The sequence below is a fragment of the Streptopelia decaocto genome (assembly GCF_964273445.1).
Source record: "Streptopelia decaocto genome assembly, chromosome: 1".
In the NCBI taxonomy this organism is placed as follows: domain Eukaryota; kingdom Metazoa; phylum Chordata; class Aves; order Columbiformes; family Columbidae; genus Streptopelia; species Streptopelia decaocto.
In genome coordinates, this window is record NC_138663.1 from 54,255,051 (window position 1) to 54,273,100 (window position 18,050).

General features: G+C 39.7%; 1 protein-coding gene across 6 annotated transcripts in view; it reads left to right on the top strand.

The window, feature by feature from the left end:
• The window catches only part of OSBPL8 (oxysterol binding protein like 8), a 98,921-nt gene that overhangs the window by 20,905 nt on the left and 59,966 nt on the right, over window positions 1–18,050 (top strand). For 3 of the 6 annotated variants that reach the window (XM_082045085.1, XM_082045087.1, XM_082045089.1), the window contains exon 2: window positions 13,894–13,995. In XM_082045085.1, the coding sequence (XP_081901211.1) occupies window positions 13,954–13,995 (42 nt within the window). In that variant the 5' untranslated portion in view covers window positions 13,894–13,953. Of the gene's footprint in view, window positions 1–13,622; window positions 13,646–13,893; window positions 13,996–18,050 lie in introns of those variants that run through there. The other 3 variants (XM_082045090.1, XM_082045086.1, XM_082045088.1) reach the window with 3 other exon arrangements.

Consider the following 18,050-nt stretch of genomic DNA (forward strand, 5'->3'; position numbering starts at 1 on the left):
AGGCTTCTCTGACCTTTTGTTCTTAAATTCTCATACAGATATCCTGTATCTTGAAATTGTGGAAACTACCTTCTAGTGCTAGCCAAAAGAAATCTGAATGAAGGCCATCTCTTATGTCATTGGCTCTATTTTAATATCAAGAAGACAGTGCTGTCAAGATAAGAAAACAAAATTGTACATGAGAATAAACATTGTGTTCCTTTCTGAAATATCCACCATGTTTAATCCTGCACAAAGTCCACTCCATAAAAGTATCTCAAATGCAGTATAACTGTTTTGCAGCTAAGCGCACCTTGATTGAGACTTGTTTGTCTGTGTTGTCTTCTGTCATGCTTTTAATCTTAGATTTGCATTGATTTTTCTATTTGATCTATCTCAGATTAGAGCAGAAATTGGGATTGTAGTTACTATCTTAGCTGAGCCCATGTGGAGTGTGTTCATGGTTCTCATTACCAGGACTTGGAGAGGAAATCCCTGTTCTTTGATGAAACTAAGTCAATTGGTTATAGAAAAGTGATTCTCTACTGGTAGGTCTTTGGGAGCTCTGGATGAGAAAAGATAGTTTATTTTATTCACTTCACATGAATGCTATTCCTCAACAGTGCTGTCTAGTGGAGAAAACAAAACAAACACAAACAAACCCAAAACAAAACAACAAAAAGAACACCACTGCCCACAACAAAAAAAACTTAGTATTACCACTTTTAAACCTTTGGAAGCCTGTAGTCTGGTGTTATTTCTAAATGAATGCGGTTAAGTGGCATCACTCTTGGAATTTGAATCATTGTGTTCTTCTTGGGCAGGTCGTAGTGAGTCACCTAAGTCATATTTTGAGATTAGCTTTTTTTTTCAGTGCACAGAACCAACTACCCCCTCCCTGCCTTTATGAAACTTAAGGTGTCCTTTCAACAGGTATGCAAATATAAAAGAGCTCTTTAAGGTGTACTTCACCACCTTAGATGAGTTAGCCATCCTTTTCAGTTCTGAGAAGCAGCAACATGCACCATGCAAAGGAGAGATTAAACACTTACTGGATCTGCCACTTGGAAAATTGTTCCTTTGCACAGACATTGGAGGTACATTATTTGTTTTATGAGTTTGGTTTTCTTCTTTTTGCTCTAAATGTTGATTTTCTTCCCCTTCAACTCTCTTTATTCAGCAGTAACTATTTATATTGCTTTGAACTTGAGTGCTCTAGTAACATTTGGATCAAATTGAACTTGGTAGCATACAGAACAAAAGGATAGTGGATATTCAAGGGAGCTTACAGTCAAGCACTGACAGTTACTGGTGGAGTTAAGGGATACAGTAAGAAAAGTAAAGATTGGTATCTGCTCTCACTAGTTATTGTAATTGCTGGAAAGTCTGTGGTGGAGCCTCGTGAGATACCAAAAATCTGATTCTGTAAGTCATTTGTAGTAACATTTCTGCTCTTTTGAAGGTGTGTGGGCTTTGGCGTTTTTGGGGGTTTGTTTTCAAGTATGATCTGTTCTGTTCTACATATTCTGAGCTTTAACCTTTATCACTGGGTGATTCAGAGGGTACATATACCCATGACTGTGATAATTTGAATTTGCTTTAGTTTCGTTGGATCTGTGTCCACCATCAAGGAATATATCAAGAAAGATTTAATCACTTCTGAAGATGACAGTCATGCTATTCCTCCAGGTCTCTGTAACTCCTACAAAGATGAGAGAACAACAGTAGATAAGAAAAAGGGGTGGTTTTCCTTAAGAAGAGGATTGTCTGGTCTTTTGGACAGTCTTGGAAGAATGTTCTTGTCTATTCCCCAGCTCTACAGATGTTTTAAACATAAATTGTGTTGTAACATAAGTAATCCATGCTCTAGTGCCTGAGATAGTTGCTTTCATGATATTCATATTAAAACTGCAAATTGTTTGTAAACTCTTAGTAAGCAAAACATTTTACCATGACTGTCTGACTGGGTACATATTCTGAAATTGTGACAAGCTGGAATCTTGTTTGTATTTGCTCAGGTCAGCTCAGAGAGAAGCAATGTAGGAAATCAGCTGCAGTAGCTTCTGGTGTGGCAGTGAACTGTCTGCATGATGGTGCCTGTCTGTCCAAGCAAAGTCACTGCAGCTTCTGAGATACAGAAACTTTACAGTAGTTTAAGCTTTTTGTTTTATTTACAACAGGTAAAGAGCCCTCATCTAGTCATGCACAGTTCCTTTGGCAGTTGGTAATTAACTGATCTGCAACAGTATGATTATTTGCAATTGTTTACATATAATCTCAGAATAGCTGTCTGAAACTTTATTCCTTATAAAGTTGATTATATTCTTGACCTGAATGTGAGACGTAATATTTCTCTATCTGTGATTGCATTTTAACCAAGGTGTTTAGAGGATTTCATTACTGATGGTAGTATTCTGCATCATTTGAAGCATTAAAGTAGACTTGCAGCATCCCCTTATTGAGGCTTTTTTCAGCAAAATGAATTAGTGTTTTTCAGTCTTGAAATAGTGTCTTTTTTTCTTTTTTTCTTTTTTTTTTCTTTTTTTTTTTTTTTTTTTTTTTACATTTAATGCTTTAGCTCTGTATTAGACAGTAATGTCTGTCAAGGAAAAAAGAAAAAAAAAATGTTCCTTTTAGGAAAAGCAAAGTTAGATTTTGTTTAGGAAAGTTCTATGCAGAGGAAATCCAGATCTGTCTTGTGTCTCAGTGCAGAACTAATTCCGCTTTGGCATCAGAAACAGAAGGACTCATTTTCCCACTTGTCCATCTTGTCTGTGGAAACATCTGTGCTGACTTATCTTACTTTTTCATTTCAGAAAAACCTTTAAGAACAACATTGTTTTTCCTTTTGCCTTGGCTTCATTCCTCTCATTTCCTGCAGTAGTTTCCAGTTGGTGTTGGACGAGTAGTAGCTATAGACATACTCCAGGCTTACACAGGCTATTATGGTTGGAATGGAGGTGGATTAAGAGGTGGCCCTGGGCCGTTCTTTATCACTGCTGTGCCAGACCTGCAAGCAGAAAGGCAGATGCGAAGTCCCATGGCCTAACTCAGTTTAAATGATCTCTGTTTTGAGAGTGTCTGTTTAAAATAACTTGCAATAGTAGGAGATTGCAGACAGGCCTACGGGCTGGTCTGAAAGGCAACAGCCACCGTGAGGAAAGGAGAGGCAACTTCATACAGCTGCCAAAATGAGAGATTAGAAACCATGGGGAGCACCAGCTGGCCTCTCATCACAGTGCTCAACATTTTTTTTTTTTTTTGGTCTTTTCACTCCAGGATGTTAATGTAAGCATTTTGGCTTCTGATGCAAAACTCTAGAGGAATGTGAGTTGATGAGATATATGGAGGGATGTGTGTGTGAGGCTACTAGTAGTACCTTTACACTTGTGAAAGAAAACTTGTAATGTTGTTAGAAGAAAGGCAGGATTCCCTGACTTCAAATTATTAAATTTGTCATGTTGCGTTCTTAAATCCTTTTTCGTTTGTCATCTTTGGGCAGGAAATATGCAAGGCCCAAATAGTGGATGTGCCCTTAAGTTACAGGGTCGAGTTCTTAAAGTAAAATACTTTGCAATGTGTCTAACCACTTACTTTGAGTGCATCTTGTTTTCTTCAAACAAAGGCTATAATTGACCAATTTAACTTTGTATAAGTTTCTGTAGGGTCAGTTTGACATCTGCTTCTTTATTTTGGTGGTTGGTACTGTACCATCTTGAAATGTAAAAATAAAATGCTAGATTTGGCGATGTAAGGTTTGATTAAATCTTCTTTCCATACTTAATGACAACAAAACAAATAAAAATGTCTGGATATTTTATGAAGCTTCATACTTCTCTCTGGTTCAAGCTTAAATTAAAAAAAAAAAATTATTGCCTTTTTATGCACAAAAGTCAGACTGAGCCCCAGGTAAAAATGGCTTGTGGCAGTGAAGTAGATAATGTTTCAGGTAACTAGATACCCTTAAGTGAAGAAATAACCATTTTTACCATTAAGACCAACAACTCCTTTGAATCATGGGAGCAGTCTTGCAAAATGTACATTGTGAAGACTGTGACAGATTGGGGAACTTTGAAGTGCATTTCAATGGCCAGGGGGCTCCCGAACACTTGGAACTTGAGCTTTTTCAGAAGATGTTGCATTTTAGTACCTAGAGGTGACTTTTACCTCCTCTCCTGTACTCTTTTATCTTTACCAGGACAAATTTGCCTGTGGGACACCTGTGTAAGGTAGTAATTATTAAAGTTGCAGTGAATATTCAGAAGTTTGCTATCCTTTACTTGGCATTCATTGCCATCTGTCACCCTCAAAAGATAGCTGAGGTATCTGGACTGTGCTTCTACTTTCCAAGTTTTTTCTAGATGAGACATGTTTTCAAATATTGTTCTTAAGTGCTTCAACTTTCCTGTTGTGTGTTTTTTGTGGCTTGTATGGTGTGTGTATTTTTTTTCTTCTTCTGGAAACAGCAATACAAACAGGAAACAGCTTTCTTTGCACGTGGACTCATTGTTCAGGAAATGAGAAGGCAGGTGATGAAACTCAGGGTGGAAGGTAGTGTTTCATAAGGGTGTATTTGGTGGCTGATAGCATTAAGTGATTACAGTATACTTGGGGGTCATACGTGTGGCAGTTTTTGAGTCTGGTGGTGATATACCTGTAGCAGACTTTTGAGCATTCAAACACTGCAATTCAGAGTTAACCTAACCATGCAGGTCATAATCTGTGACTTCCCCAATGTTATTACTGATTTTGTCAAGCTCTCCTATTTGTCTTGACTTCACAGCAGAAAGAATTGAACCTAGAGATCTAATCAGCTCTCTGATTTCTTTTCTACAACTGCAGAACAAAACCTTTTCCTAGTTCTTCCAAGTTCTTGTTAGTGTGTGTAAGGTGCTTAGTTTGAGAGTTGAGGAAAACTTGTGATTTCGTTGTTTACCAGATCTTTTGCTGCATCGTTTGACGTTGTTGGCCCCACTCCATTTTTACCAGGAACTTAGTTTCAGTTCCAGCTTTCTCAGAACTGGTCTCAACAAACAGGTCGTCCTTGGCATGCGGTGACATTGGGTCATGTGCAAGAAGCTGGCCTGATCTGTAGCTTGTCCTAGTGAAGTGTACTTGGTGTGTGGACTCCTGAACTGAGAGAGGTGATCTGTGGCCCCACTCCACAACCTGGGGGCTGTACTTCCTCTGGTGCATTGGATTCACAGAGCCTCCAAAGGAAGGCATGTGCCTTGATTACAGTCTGTGCTGTTGCTGCTCCCCTGCTGCACAGAGCCAAGTGAAAGTGCTGTCACCCTGTTTTATAATTGCTGGGTGGCACTTAGATTATTTGAGAGCCTTGGTTTGATCACCGTAGTTAGATTTATTATTTAGATTTCCTCTAATCTCTGAAAACTGATCCTGTCTCTGTTAGCTCTTAATTTTTTCTTAGTTTTGTTTGTTTGTTTGTTTTTTAGCACTTAGCTACCTTTTGCAAGAGTATTACCTCAAACTTTGTTATGGACTTTACTGAACTGAATGCAGTGATAACCACACTTGAGAACTCCTTACCTAGGAGTCACCTGGTGATTCTGGAGGACAGCAAGTTGAACATGAGCCGGTAACATGACCTTGCCACAAAGAAGGTGAATGGTGTCCTTGGGTCTGTTAGACAAAGCATTGCCAGCAGGTTGAGGGTAGTGAACCTTTCCTTCCACCCTACACTGGTGAGGCCATATCTTGAGTGCTGGGTCCATTTCTGTGCTCCCCAGTACAAGAGAGATGTGGACATAGTGGAGAGAGTCCAGTGAAGGGCCACAAAGATGATTAAGGGGCTGGATCATCTGTTACTTGAGGAAGAACTGAGAGAAAGAGCTGGGACTGCTCAGCATGGAGAAGGCTTGAGGGATCTTATCAATGTATATAAATACCTGAAGGGAGGATGCAAAGAGGATGGAGCCAGCTGTTTTCAGTCATGCCCAGTGACAGGGCAAGAGGCAGTGGGCACGAACTGAGACACAGGATGCTCTCTCTCAACATCAGGAAACACTTCTGTACTGTGAGGGTGACCAAACATTGGCACAGGTTGCCCAGGGAGGTTGTGCAGTCTTAGTTCTTGGTTAATGTATTGTTAATGTATGGAGGACTCCTTTAGACCAAAAGGGACACATAATAGGTAAAGTAGAAGGCTGTGAAGTTGAATTCTTAGTAGATACAGGAGCCACATTATCACTTTTAAATTTCACCCCAGCAGGGTCCAAACTTATGGATAAAACTTTGATTCATGTAGTTACTGGCAATGGAGCAAAATTAAGCAAACCCTTATTTGTGACAATAGGAAATAAGACTATATGGGAAAAGTTTGTATTAGTGGAAGACTCCCCAGGAAGTTTATTAGGGACAGATCTTTTACAGGCTCTGGACATGGAAATACATTTATTGCCTGAGGGAGTGGATATAATAATTGTGAGGATGAATGTAATTACCGAGAGTACTAACAAAGAGTTCAAAATACGAGAAATATTAAAATCTGTGCCAGCAAAATCATGGAGTAAAACCAGTTTGGATGTAGGGCTATGAGTTTCAGCTCACCCTGTAATCATAAAAACAAAGGGAGGAGCTCTTCCTGCTGTGAAACAGTATCCTGTTCCCCAAGAACCAGAAAAAAGCATTCAAAAACAAATTGACTGCTATTTAACTCTAGGAATTTTAGAAGTATGTGAGTCACCCTACAATACTCCTATACTCCTAGTGAAGAAAAATAGATTAGATTAAGATGGTGACCCAGAATATCACTTTGTACAATATTTACGGGCAGTTAATGACCACATAGTGGTTTCTCACCCAGTAGTGCCTGATCCCTCCACTATGCTCTCACTAATACCGCTTTGGGCAAAAAGTTTAACTGTAATTGATCTAACTGCTGCTTTTTTTTTAGTGTCCTGCTACACAAAACCAGACAACTTTTGTTTGCTTTCACATGGAAAGGACAGCAGCTGACCCACAAGTGTTTGCAGAGTCTCCTACAAGTTTTTGTGAATAATGGGAAATTATTTAAGAGATATAAAACTGCCATGTGAAACAGTTTTTGTGAAATATGTAGATGATTTACTAATAGCAAGTGAAGATGAAAGTGCCTGTATAGTAGATACTGTGTGTTTATGTACTGCCTTAGCGGTGAAATGACACTGTGCATCTCAGTCCCAACTTGAGCTGTGTCAGAAAGAAGTGAAATACTTAAGTTTTATTTTAAGAGAAGGGCAGTGAGAAATAGACTCAGAAGGGTTAGGTGCTTGTTGTGGTTTAACCCCAGCTAGCTACAAAAACCATGACAGCTGCTTGGTCACTCCTCCCCATACCCCAAGAAGGGAAGAAAATCAAAAGGGAATGAAAAAACTCGCAGGTTGATATAAAAGCAGTTTAATGAAACAACAAAATAATACTAATATTCTACTACTAGTAAGAATATATAAAATGAAGAAGATAAAATAAGTGATACTTAATGCAATTTCTCACAAACTCCATCCATGCTGAAGATTCAGTCCCAAGAAGTAAAGCACCCTGGTCCTGAACAGTGAGAAAGCAAAAAGGCAGAAAGACCCAAAGGCCAACTGCAAAATGGCAGAACAGCAAAAGGCTGAACTAATTAAACTAACCCAACTACTGGAACTGAATTGGAACAGAAGTGAGCTGGAATGGAACGAATGAGCTGGAAAAGCCTACTCCAATTATATACCGAGCATGACGCTAATGGTGTGGAATATTTTAATTGGTCAACCTGGATGTCAGTCAAGGTCTGTCCCATCTATGGTGCCCTTCCTAGTTGTCTTGCACCTGGAGGTACAACACCCAGAAAGACCATGGTCTCCCTGAGAGTGGCAAAGGCACCAGTAAATTCTTACATTCTCCTCTCACCCAGTCCCAAACGCTGGAGAGCTCGTGGGAAGAAATAAATTAGCTCTTCTCAGTCAAAACTTGGGAAACCTAGCATCTTATCACAATAATTCTCATATTAAATCCAAAACAAAAAAAGTTAGTGCTAGCTGTTAATAAGAAAAGTTTCTAAGCACATGATGAAAATCAGCTCGATTTCAGTCAAACCAACACAACGCTACAGCTAAACTTGATGTTAGTCACAAAGAAACGGGTACGGGGATTCCTTGCAGTAGTAGGATTCTGATGACAGTGGATCCCTGGGTTAAGAGAACTAACAAAACCCCTAACAGAAGCAAGAAGAGATGAGGAAGTAGATCCTATTGTGTCGGGCCCAGAAAGGTCCAACATCCTTCTATAAAAGCGGGGTTCGGACAAGATGACTGCCAGAGGTCCCTTCCTATCTCATCCATTGTGTGATTCCCAGTGGAACAGCATTTCACTGGTACTGTTGTGACCCTCTTTTCCAGCAAGGACCTAAGTGTGTTTTTACCGTTCTTGATGCCCATGTAAACAACTAGGTTTCCTTTCTCCTAGTGTGTGTTGCCCGTGCTTGTTGTCACATTGGTCTTTGAAGTCAATGTATTATGCATGTGTCACCTTAAAAGAAATTTACAATATAGTCTTATTTGATGCTCATCTTGGGAAATTTAAGTGCATTAACTTAATTTAGGCCTTAAGGATAGAAGATAGGTACCCAGCAGAGCTTAGCAGGTCCATTTTGGAGGTCTGAGCCTGGGGAACGCTTGCCCTTTGGAAGGCCAGGTGAGCATGCAGTAGCCATTTCACCCTGCACTTTGTGCAGCCAATCAGCAAGTCACAGGTGAGGCTGTACCATGCCTGTGTGGTATGATGCTGGAGTGTAAGAGAGTGGTCTGATACTATAACGGATCACAAAACAGTATCACTGTGCAAATACTATATCTAATGACTGTAGGTGATAGTACTTACAGAGAAAGCTAAAACCTTCCTAAATGGTACAGTATGCAAGTGTTCAAGTAACTTGGTTCATAGATTAAGCAGAAAACCTGTTAGAATCAGGGGTCATCTTGACCATTTTCACATTGTGGCTGCACCTTGGCCAAAATTCAGGGGGCAGTGAGGATATAGGAAGAGATAACATAGTGTCTCAGCCATGAGATTAGGTAAAGACTCTTGGTGAAATCTTCAAATTTAGTGACATGTTTGAGTGGAAGCTAATCTGTGGGAGAAGGGGAAGAGTCCTTCTGTGAATTATGGTTTTAATGTTAGAAATGTACCTTCGATAGGGTATTACTGCCATGCAGTCAGGTTTAAACTCTCTAATAGGCCTGGAACAAAGTACATATTTGGTGAGGGGCCTTTCTTATGCTAGAGGGAAAAGGGCTTGTCTTTCCTAATAGCCCCCTTATGCAGTTAAATGAGCATATTCCTACAATAAACACTCATATAATCTGGTTAACATATGGAATTTATAAGTCAATACAGAACACCACCCAGTCCACTTGTCTGTAAAGGTGTGAATAAAGGTATGCAGCCAGAGGCTTCTGACATGGCCAAGGCATCTGGTGTCTGCTGTTTTTGCTGGGTGACTTACGCAACTATACCTCAGGGAATATCATGTAACATAATAGAATCATAGAATCATTTTGGTTGGAAGAGACATTTAATATCATGGAGTCTGTTAGTCTACCAGTGCCAAGTTGACATCTACAGGTCTTTTAAACACCTCCAGGGATGGTGACTCCACCACTTCCCTGGGCAGCCTGTTCCAATGTTTGACAACCTGTGGCGGATGCACTCGACCTCCCCCCCATTTTTACTAATATCCAATCTGAACCTTCCCTGGTGCAACTTGAGACCATTTTCTCCTGCCCTATCATTTCTTGCATTAGGAGGAGACCAACACTCTCCGTGCTACAACCTCCTTTCAGGTAGTTGTAGACAGCCATCAGGTCTCCCCTCAGCCTCCTTTTCTCCAGGCTAAACAGCCCCAGTTCCCTCAGCTGCTCCTCATCAGACTTGTGCTCCAGACCCCTCACCAGCTTTGTTGCCCTCTCTGCACTCTCTGCAACACCTCAATGTCTTTCTTATAGTGAGGGGCCCAAAACCGAACACAGGATTTGAGGTGCAGCCTCACCAGTGCCAAGTATAAGGGGATGATCACTTCCCTTGTCCTGCTGGCCACACTATTTTTGATGCACGCCAGGATGCTGTTGGCCGTTTTGGCCACCTGGGCACACTGCTGGCTCATGTTCAGCCATCTGTCAGTCAACACTCCCAGATCCCTTTCTGCCACGCAGCTTTCCAGCCGCTCTTCCCTGACCCTGTAGCACTGCCTGGAGTTGTTGTGACCCAAGTGCAGGATCCAAGGCATACTTTTGAGATTATTTTTATTTTTTTTTAAGGGTGGGAACTAGGAAAGAAGGAGGAAGTCGCATAAAACATTTGAGTATGCATATGTATAGATAGGTGAAATTCTGTATTAGTATTAACTTTCACTGCTGTATGTTGTCCTCTGCTTTTATCAGATATCCAAGCAGGATTTTCCTATTCTTAAGGTGCACTGAACTGAAAACCAGACTGTTAAAAAAAACTACCAATAGCTGATGCAATCTGCTAAAATAAATTAAGATGAAATACAGATGTTAAGATGGCAGGTTTTTGATCATGTGCCAAGTAGAATGCATTTCCCTTCTGTTTTAAATACATATTTCTGAGCTGATCGCCCTAGATCCTCTTCACAGTTGGAGAGAAATACCTTATTTTGCAGCATGATTTGTCTGATTGTTACAGCTGCTTTAAAATAAGCAGTACCTTTCTAAGTTACAGTTTGTATCCATTGTGTATGAAAGAAACATAGGTGATTACCTGGGATACAATCTTCGATTTTTTTACAAATAGTTTTAGTTTGCATGTGTTCTTCTGAACATTCAAGCTCTTAAGAGTTGTGACTGTGAAGTAGGATCATCTGTTAATTAAAACCCTAAACAAACCAGGCAGAGAACCAGATTGCAAATACTTGTGAATGTGGAGGGAGCAGCAAAGGCATGTGATAAATGTCCACCAAAAGCTAAAAAGATGATTTAAATTTGGGGTTGTGTCCTCAAAGCTAATGGTTGGGTCAGCAGAAGCAGAAAAGAGCTCACTCGTGGAAGTACCCCTCATAATAACCTGGCTGTATTTACAAATAAATAAATGAATTCCCCTTCCCTACATTGTTGGGAAGTTATTTCAAAGCCTTGAATCTTGGATGGTTGGAAGTATTCTGCAATTCAAAATAAATCTGTTCTCCAAGCTCATGCTTATTTGACTTTTTGGCAATATTGTTTTGCTGAGAGATCCTTTTCCCCTCCTTGATATTTATTTTGGCATATTTCAGAAGCAATACTGTTTGCTTTCAGTCTTAATTTTGCCAAGAAAAATAAGCCAAGCTGGCTGCCTGCTCATAAGCCAAGCAATGTGGGGGAAGGTTGGCCTTAACTATTTTTGCCCCAGCTTTGCTGCTTTACTCTGCATGCCTGTTCAAACACGAGCAAGCACAATTTTTTATTTCTCTCCCACATAACATCTCCGCAGTCTTCAGGACTGCTGGATTATGAGGTTTCTTGGGGACCATGGACAACTGTGACTGCTAAGAATTAGACATCAGAGTACCTGTCTGATGATACTACTCTTGAGACTGAGATAAGGAAGGGATGTAGTGACTGTGTTTACGTGAACACACAGAGGAGCAGAAAACACCGGGAGTGTTGAGAATAAAAATCGTAAGTTAAAAAATGATCGTTAAAAACAGAGATGAATTTTAAACTGTTTTAGGGTGAATGTTCTTGTGTCAGGAAAGATCTGTTTATTCAGATAACTGAGTATGGTTGCAAGTTTGTGTAACTAAAAAAGCTGATTAACTACTTGAAATATCAGTGTGCAATGCCACTCATGTTTCATCCTGTTTAAGAGAGCCTGGTGTTTCTGTAAATTGAATATGTATGCAGTCTGGTGTTGCTGAATTGCCTGCTAATAATAGAGCCTCAGATGGGTGTTGGGGGGAGAGGTGACAAGGAGCAGCCTCCGAGAGGCACCCAATTCTGCATCCCTGTGGCTGCTGTGTGGAAGGTGCATGTTGTGGTGCCAGGAAACAGAGCTTCTGGGGTGAATTCCTCTTTCTGTGGTAATCCTATTTTTCATTTTATTAATGCAAATTAATCTCTTGTAGTCATCTCCCTTCAGATGTCTGCTGTTTCTAACTTGTTATACAAGAAAACATCTAGCCACACATTTCCCAGTTACATGCCACCTTGGTAATTACTCAAGTACTTGAGTAAGATCCTCCTCAGTTCTTTGAACTGAGTCGTAGGGAACTATAGACTTTGCAGTTTCTTTAGCACACAGTCTTTTTGTTAAACTTTTTATTAATGCTTCCTTTTGTGTGTTAGTCGCATACATTATGGTAACTTGTTATAGTGTGTTAATACTGTATGTTCTTCCTGAGGGTTTTTTAATTCCAAATGTGCTTTACATAATAGAAGAACAAAAATATGATAATAAAAACACTGAAAGCAGTTGAACAAATGGTTTTTCTTTATAGTGAGATTTGTTTTTATGAGTGCGTATTTCTTGAGGCAGCCTTTGAACTGCAAGATCCAGTTGTGTGCTCTCCCATTCCTCTCCTTGCCCTTCCCCTTTCCCTGTTCTCTTGCGCTCAGGATGCCCCTCAGGCTCCCTGGAGGGGCTGTGATGCCTCCTCCCACCTCACCCCCCTCACCCTTCTGTCCTCAGTTAATTTGTTTCCACTAAAGCTTGAGCTGAAGCTGTAGCTTGAGGTATATACCCTAAGCACAATACACTAACACCACACCTTAAAGAAAAGGTCACTGTTTCTATGCTACCCCTGCTCTTACACAAGCATTGGTTTAGCAATCTGATTTGTTATTTAGCTGCTTCCTGGCCCCTCACCCCACCCAAGACAAAAAGAAAGAAAGAAACAACCCCAAACTATCCTTGGGCTAATTCTCTGATCACACGCTGTCTCTGGCTGGAGGGAAGGGCAGTGGGAGGCTTTGTGGTCGGTGGGACCCAGGGTTTTCTCCTGTGGGATGCTGGCTGTTCCCTTTGGAACAGGCCAGTTTACAGCTATTGTGTCCATTTGTATCGTATGCTGATGGGAGAGAGGCAGAGCAGTGGGCTGTGGGTGAACATCTCTGCAAGCATCTCATCCCCATCTGCTTCCCGCCTCAAACCCATGATGGGAATGAACAGTTAAAGGCATGTTTTTTCAACCAAGATTTGGTTGATTCCAGGCCGTTTTCTCGTCACACCAGTGACTTCGAATGTGGTGCCAATACTAAGGTTTAATGTAACTTTCATTCTCTAGCAAAAAAAAAAAAGTAAATAGGCAACATCTAAAGAAGGAGGCATTGCTTTCTGGCTGTATGTGGTGACCACCAGCTGAGTGCCTGCTCTGCCACAGAGGGTGTTGGTTTACACAAAGCATTTAATTTCTGTGTCTCTGTTCCACAAAGCAAAATGTGGCTGTTTCTTGAATTATGCTGGGAAGCCCTAAGCTCTAACTACTCCAAAATAGCTTTTAGGTATCCAAACAGCCTGTATGTGCCTGTGGGGCAGGAATGGTGTGTTTCTGGAGACCCTGGAACAAGGGGAAATACAGGGTGGCAAAAATTGTGAAACTCTGGGTTCTTTTTTTTTTTTTTTCTTCTTTCCTCTTCTCTCATGTTTTTACAACATAGCTCTTCCTTATTGGTTGCAAGTATGGCTGAAAGTAAATGCTTGTTTTTGTTTTGGTCATTTTTATTTGAAACTATCTTCTCCATTCCTAAAAAGTTTGTTTTTATGGGTGATGTGCATGTTTTGCAAGGAATCACAATATACACAGCTTACAATTTATTATTTTATTTTATTTTTATTATTTTACTATTTGCTGTCTTAAAATGTAGAGGAGAGAGTGTAGCTCCCTAATGGATTTCAGCCACTGGAAATGAATTATTATATTTTTCTTTCCTCTTCCAGGGTCCCAAGTAGCAGGATGGAAGAACTCTGACGGAGAGACAGACAACACCCCCTTTCAGCATGGAAACTGCTCCGCTTGACGGGGAACTAGATAGAAATTCAGTAAGTAACTTGAATGGGACTGCATGTAATCAGATGAACATGATGATGCTTTTTCAGGGAGAGGATTGAGTAGCTTGAGTCTGTTCTAGTTTGGTTTGAATTGATGCTTTTCTGGTGAATGCATTTGGAATATCATGTATGTGTTCAGTTCTCCTGGCAAGAGGGCTGGATATCAAAAAACATTTGGTTCTAGGATTTGATCCTTGGTGTCTCTGAATCTGAAAAGAAAAAGGTGTTCCTCTCAGTCTTACCAAGTGGCACTTTACTGATTAGTGACTATGGACAAAAAGGAAAACCAATGTATTTCTTGGTGGAAAGATGAGCAGAAAAGGCAGGAGGAGTGATAATTATGTATTATTAGAGTCATTTCAGGGATAAGAGTTAATAATCTGTGCGGATTATAAAATTTCTGAAGTAGTGAAAACACCAGCTCTTTCTTAGCACAGTTTAAAACCAGGAAAGGCTGGTGGGTGCTATGACACTTTATCATCATCATAATGTTGAAATTATTTAAGAGTTTAATTTTTCCACAACCTGCTTGATGGGAAAGCGTTTTTCATAGCTGCACCAGGAAATGGTTTTTAGTTTCCAAAGCTGCTTTCTGATGTAAAGCACTGCCTCCCAAAGGCAAAACAGGATATTTTTTCTGTAACTGAGGTGAAGCTCAAGTTTAGCACCTCATTAGTGACAAATTTTATTTGTGGTGGTTCAGCTACTACATAGAGCTATTAATTTGATCAAGTGTTTTATTATTGTTTTCATTTTAGGTGATGAATTCAGAGACAAGCTATTTTGCAGTGCATTAAGAAAATCATTGGCTTTTTTTCTGTAATCAACAAATTCATTGATTTGTTGCAGGGCCAATGCATATATAGCCCAGGCATAACGTACTATGAGTATCATCTATCACCTGTGCAATAGGATATTAAAAAAAAAACACCCTGTCAATTCATTTGCTGTGCTCAGTATCTCCTAACATTAAAAATAAATGTACCAGTTTACAAAAAACTTTGAAGTAACTTGAAATGTGCTGGTTTTCTTTTTGTGACATGCCTTCGCAATAGCATGATTTGAAGGTATCTTGAAATGAGGCTCTGTATGTTTTAGGAAGTCTGCTGCAGAAGAATGCAAAGTGCAAGGACAGATTTGCCTTTCATCCTATGTGCTTAGGCATCTCAAGTGTCATCTCAGAATACTTTTTTAAACTGATGGTGTCCTGTGATTGGCTTCTCTAAGCATTTCTCACCAAAATATCATTTAGTGGTGTCTATCTTAATTGCAGTTAGAATGTGAGGTTTTATGTGTTGTACCATAGATGTTAAAAACATAGTTGAAACCTTATCTGCGAGTCTGATACACTTGGTCTGGTCTACACTGTAGTAAAAAAAATTGAAACCGAGATATTTTTTAATGAAAATATTTTAAGAGAGGCTGGACCCAATAACTCTGAAGACCTTAAGTGTATGTAAATCCTCACACTTCCCAGAATTTTGAATTTTTTGAAGGGTCACGTTTGAGATTGTTCAGTATTCCAGACTTTTAGCTTCAAACATGCATGAGCTTCAAACATGCATAAAGAACACTGATCAACATTTTGCTACACCATCTAAGTCCTTAAGGGGTTTTCTAGGAGACAGATAACTGAAAAAGCCCTTTTTAGACATGTCAGCTTTATAATGTGTTTTTGACTTGCATGTAAAAGAAAAATAGAGGAGGAGATCACAACGCTTAATATTGTGGGCTTTTCTTTCCAGAATCAGTCTAAGAAGAAAAGTTTTGCATGAAATGCTTTTCCTGTCTAATAATTAGGTTGATGTACACTGTATCTGAATACAAATGTTATGACAGCTCAGCAAACTATTTTTGGAGTCTGACACAATTAAAACAGTGCAAAATACTAGGCACTTTGGTTTGAGTCCTTGTTTGAGAACAGTTTTTGCCTATGTTTCCATAAAATAGTAATTTAGTTCAAACAGGCCTTACTGGCCCAGAACTCAGGACATTACATGGGAGTGTTTGGTGTAAACCAGTCTTCTTCTAAATGATTTGTCTAGGAAACTTTCTAGTTGGCTCTAATTTTTACCAAAACATGTATGTCATAGGTACGTTGCCCTTGATATAACTTGTACAGTCAGTCTTTGCTATTTAAACACATCAGCAGACATAAAACCAACCTTTTCACTGGAAGCACTGAATAGAGGTCCTTTACTGATCAGCTTTGCAGGTTGGTTTACTGGACCTGAATTTAAATGTAACATGACTAATCTTAGAGATTTACACATATTAGAGACTGCTTTCAAGAAAAAAAAAATCTGTTCTCAGAGGGGTGAAAACTCTGACTTGGCTTTAAAACATGCATTTAAACTCTATTAAGAATTTAGCTGTAGGTTTAGATTGTAAATCTAGTAAGTATGTTTAAGGAACTTATCTTTTGTGGTGTGAGATTCAGACATGCCAGCATGACACGTGTTTTTGCTTGTACCCTAATCTTTACCAGGAAAAGGATTTTGTTTTGTATGACTAGTTGGCAGATGTAATTTAAGGTTTAGTAGCAGTTGTTATAAGCTTTATTTCTGAAAAATTAATGTCTAAAAATAGTACTTTTCTAAAGCATAGAGCTTCTTTTGTATGAAAACGGAATTACGGCTACTGTCTCGTGATGGTTTATATTGCTGGTTTTATTCCTTAGTCTTAATCTCAGACTTCACTGGGAGGAGGGCTGGGTTTTGTATGTTTTGGCCGTAACATTTTTAGCTAAATCAATCATGTAGTGTTGCGAGCCTCCCTTGTCAAAGGATTTGTTCTGTAATCAATCAATTAAATAAATGTGAAAATAAGGATAGGCTGTGTCTCTGGAAATAAGTGCATGTTTCTCGTATTTTTTTTATATTTAGAATAAAAATCATGGGAGATTGCAATAGGTGCAGTAGGCTATTGGAGCATGAAGAGGTCTTTTGGGCCGAAATAGTCTCATTTCAGTATCTTAACATCTCGCATCAATTATATTTTACAGGCTTTAGGAAAATACACAGGCCCAGGTAGCTTTAATGGAGAGAGGGGGGTGACCGGCAACGGAGGCAGTTTGGTGTGTAAACAGAATGTCTGTTGGAGAAGATCAGGGCCAGAGTTAGGACAGGCTTGTGTTTCAGCCTCTGGCGTAGGAGCTGTTTGTACCAGTTCATAGGATTAACCATGCAATGCTAAAATATTTACATAAAAAGCCCCTGCATCGTCTCGGGTGACAGGTTGCCCTGTTCTGTGGTGTCATGTTGTATCTTGGTCAAGGCTGCTTGAGAGGCAGGAGGTGAGACAGGACCCGCTGCGGTGCTTTTTCACTGTGTTTCTTCAGCGTGTAAGTATGCACTGCGAGTGAACGTGCTGTCTGAGACTCAGAAACTTCTCATCCTATATGTCTGTTAACTATTTTTCCAATTATCTTCTCTTGCTTTCCAACTTTTAGTGTGAAATAAAGCAAAGCAGTGCTGAACAGCGGTGTTCCCAGTCCGTCAGTCGGTTGCTGGATCTATGTAGTTGCTGCAGACTCCTTTGTCTTGCTCCCTTTACACTATTTTCTTGAATCTAAAACCAATGTAGGGTAATACAGGTCCACTCTAAACACAGATTGTTTACTAGTCAGCAGTATGTTACCTGTATATTAAAAACAAACACTTTGCCTTGAAAACTACTGAGTTCTTGAATGTGTTTTCATGTACTAGTACCTAAACCTGTCTGGTAAGTTCACAGATTCCCTTAACAATGTTTCCCTCTTTGACCTAAATTTAGTTTCTGGAGGAACAGAAGGTTGTTTACCAAGTGCGCTTAAAATTTATTTCAATTTCTCTTGTTTAACCAAGTTCTTTTCCAGAAAGTGCAAAATTATGAAGGAAGGGTTCCCTCTCCCTTCCAGTGCTGTATACTGCAATTGCTGTATTCTTATTGCAGTACTTTGTATTTGCATGCTGCAGTGTCAATTTAACAACCCTGGGCAGCTGTGAGGAATAAAAATCTGTGTTTTGAGATAAGGAGTGCTAGACAAGACTGCTGCTTGCTAAGAT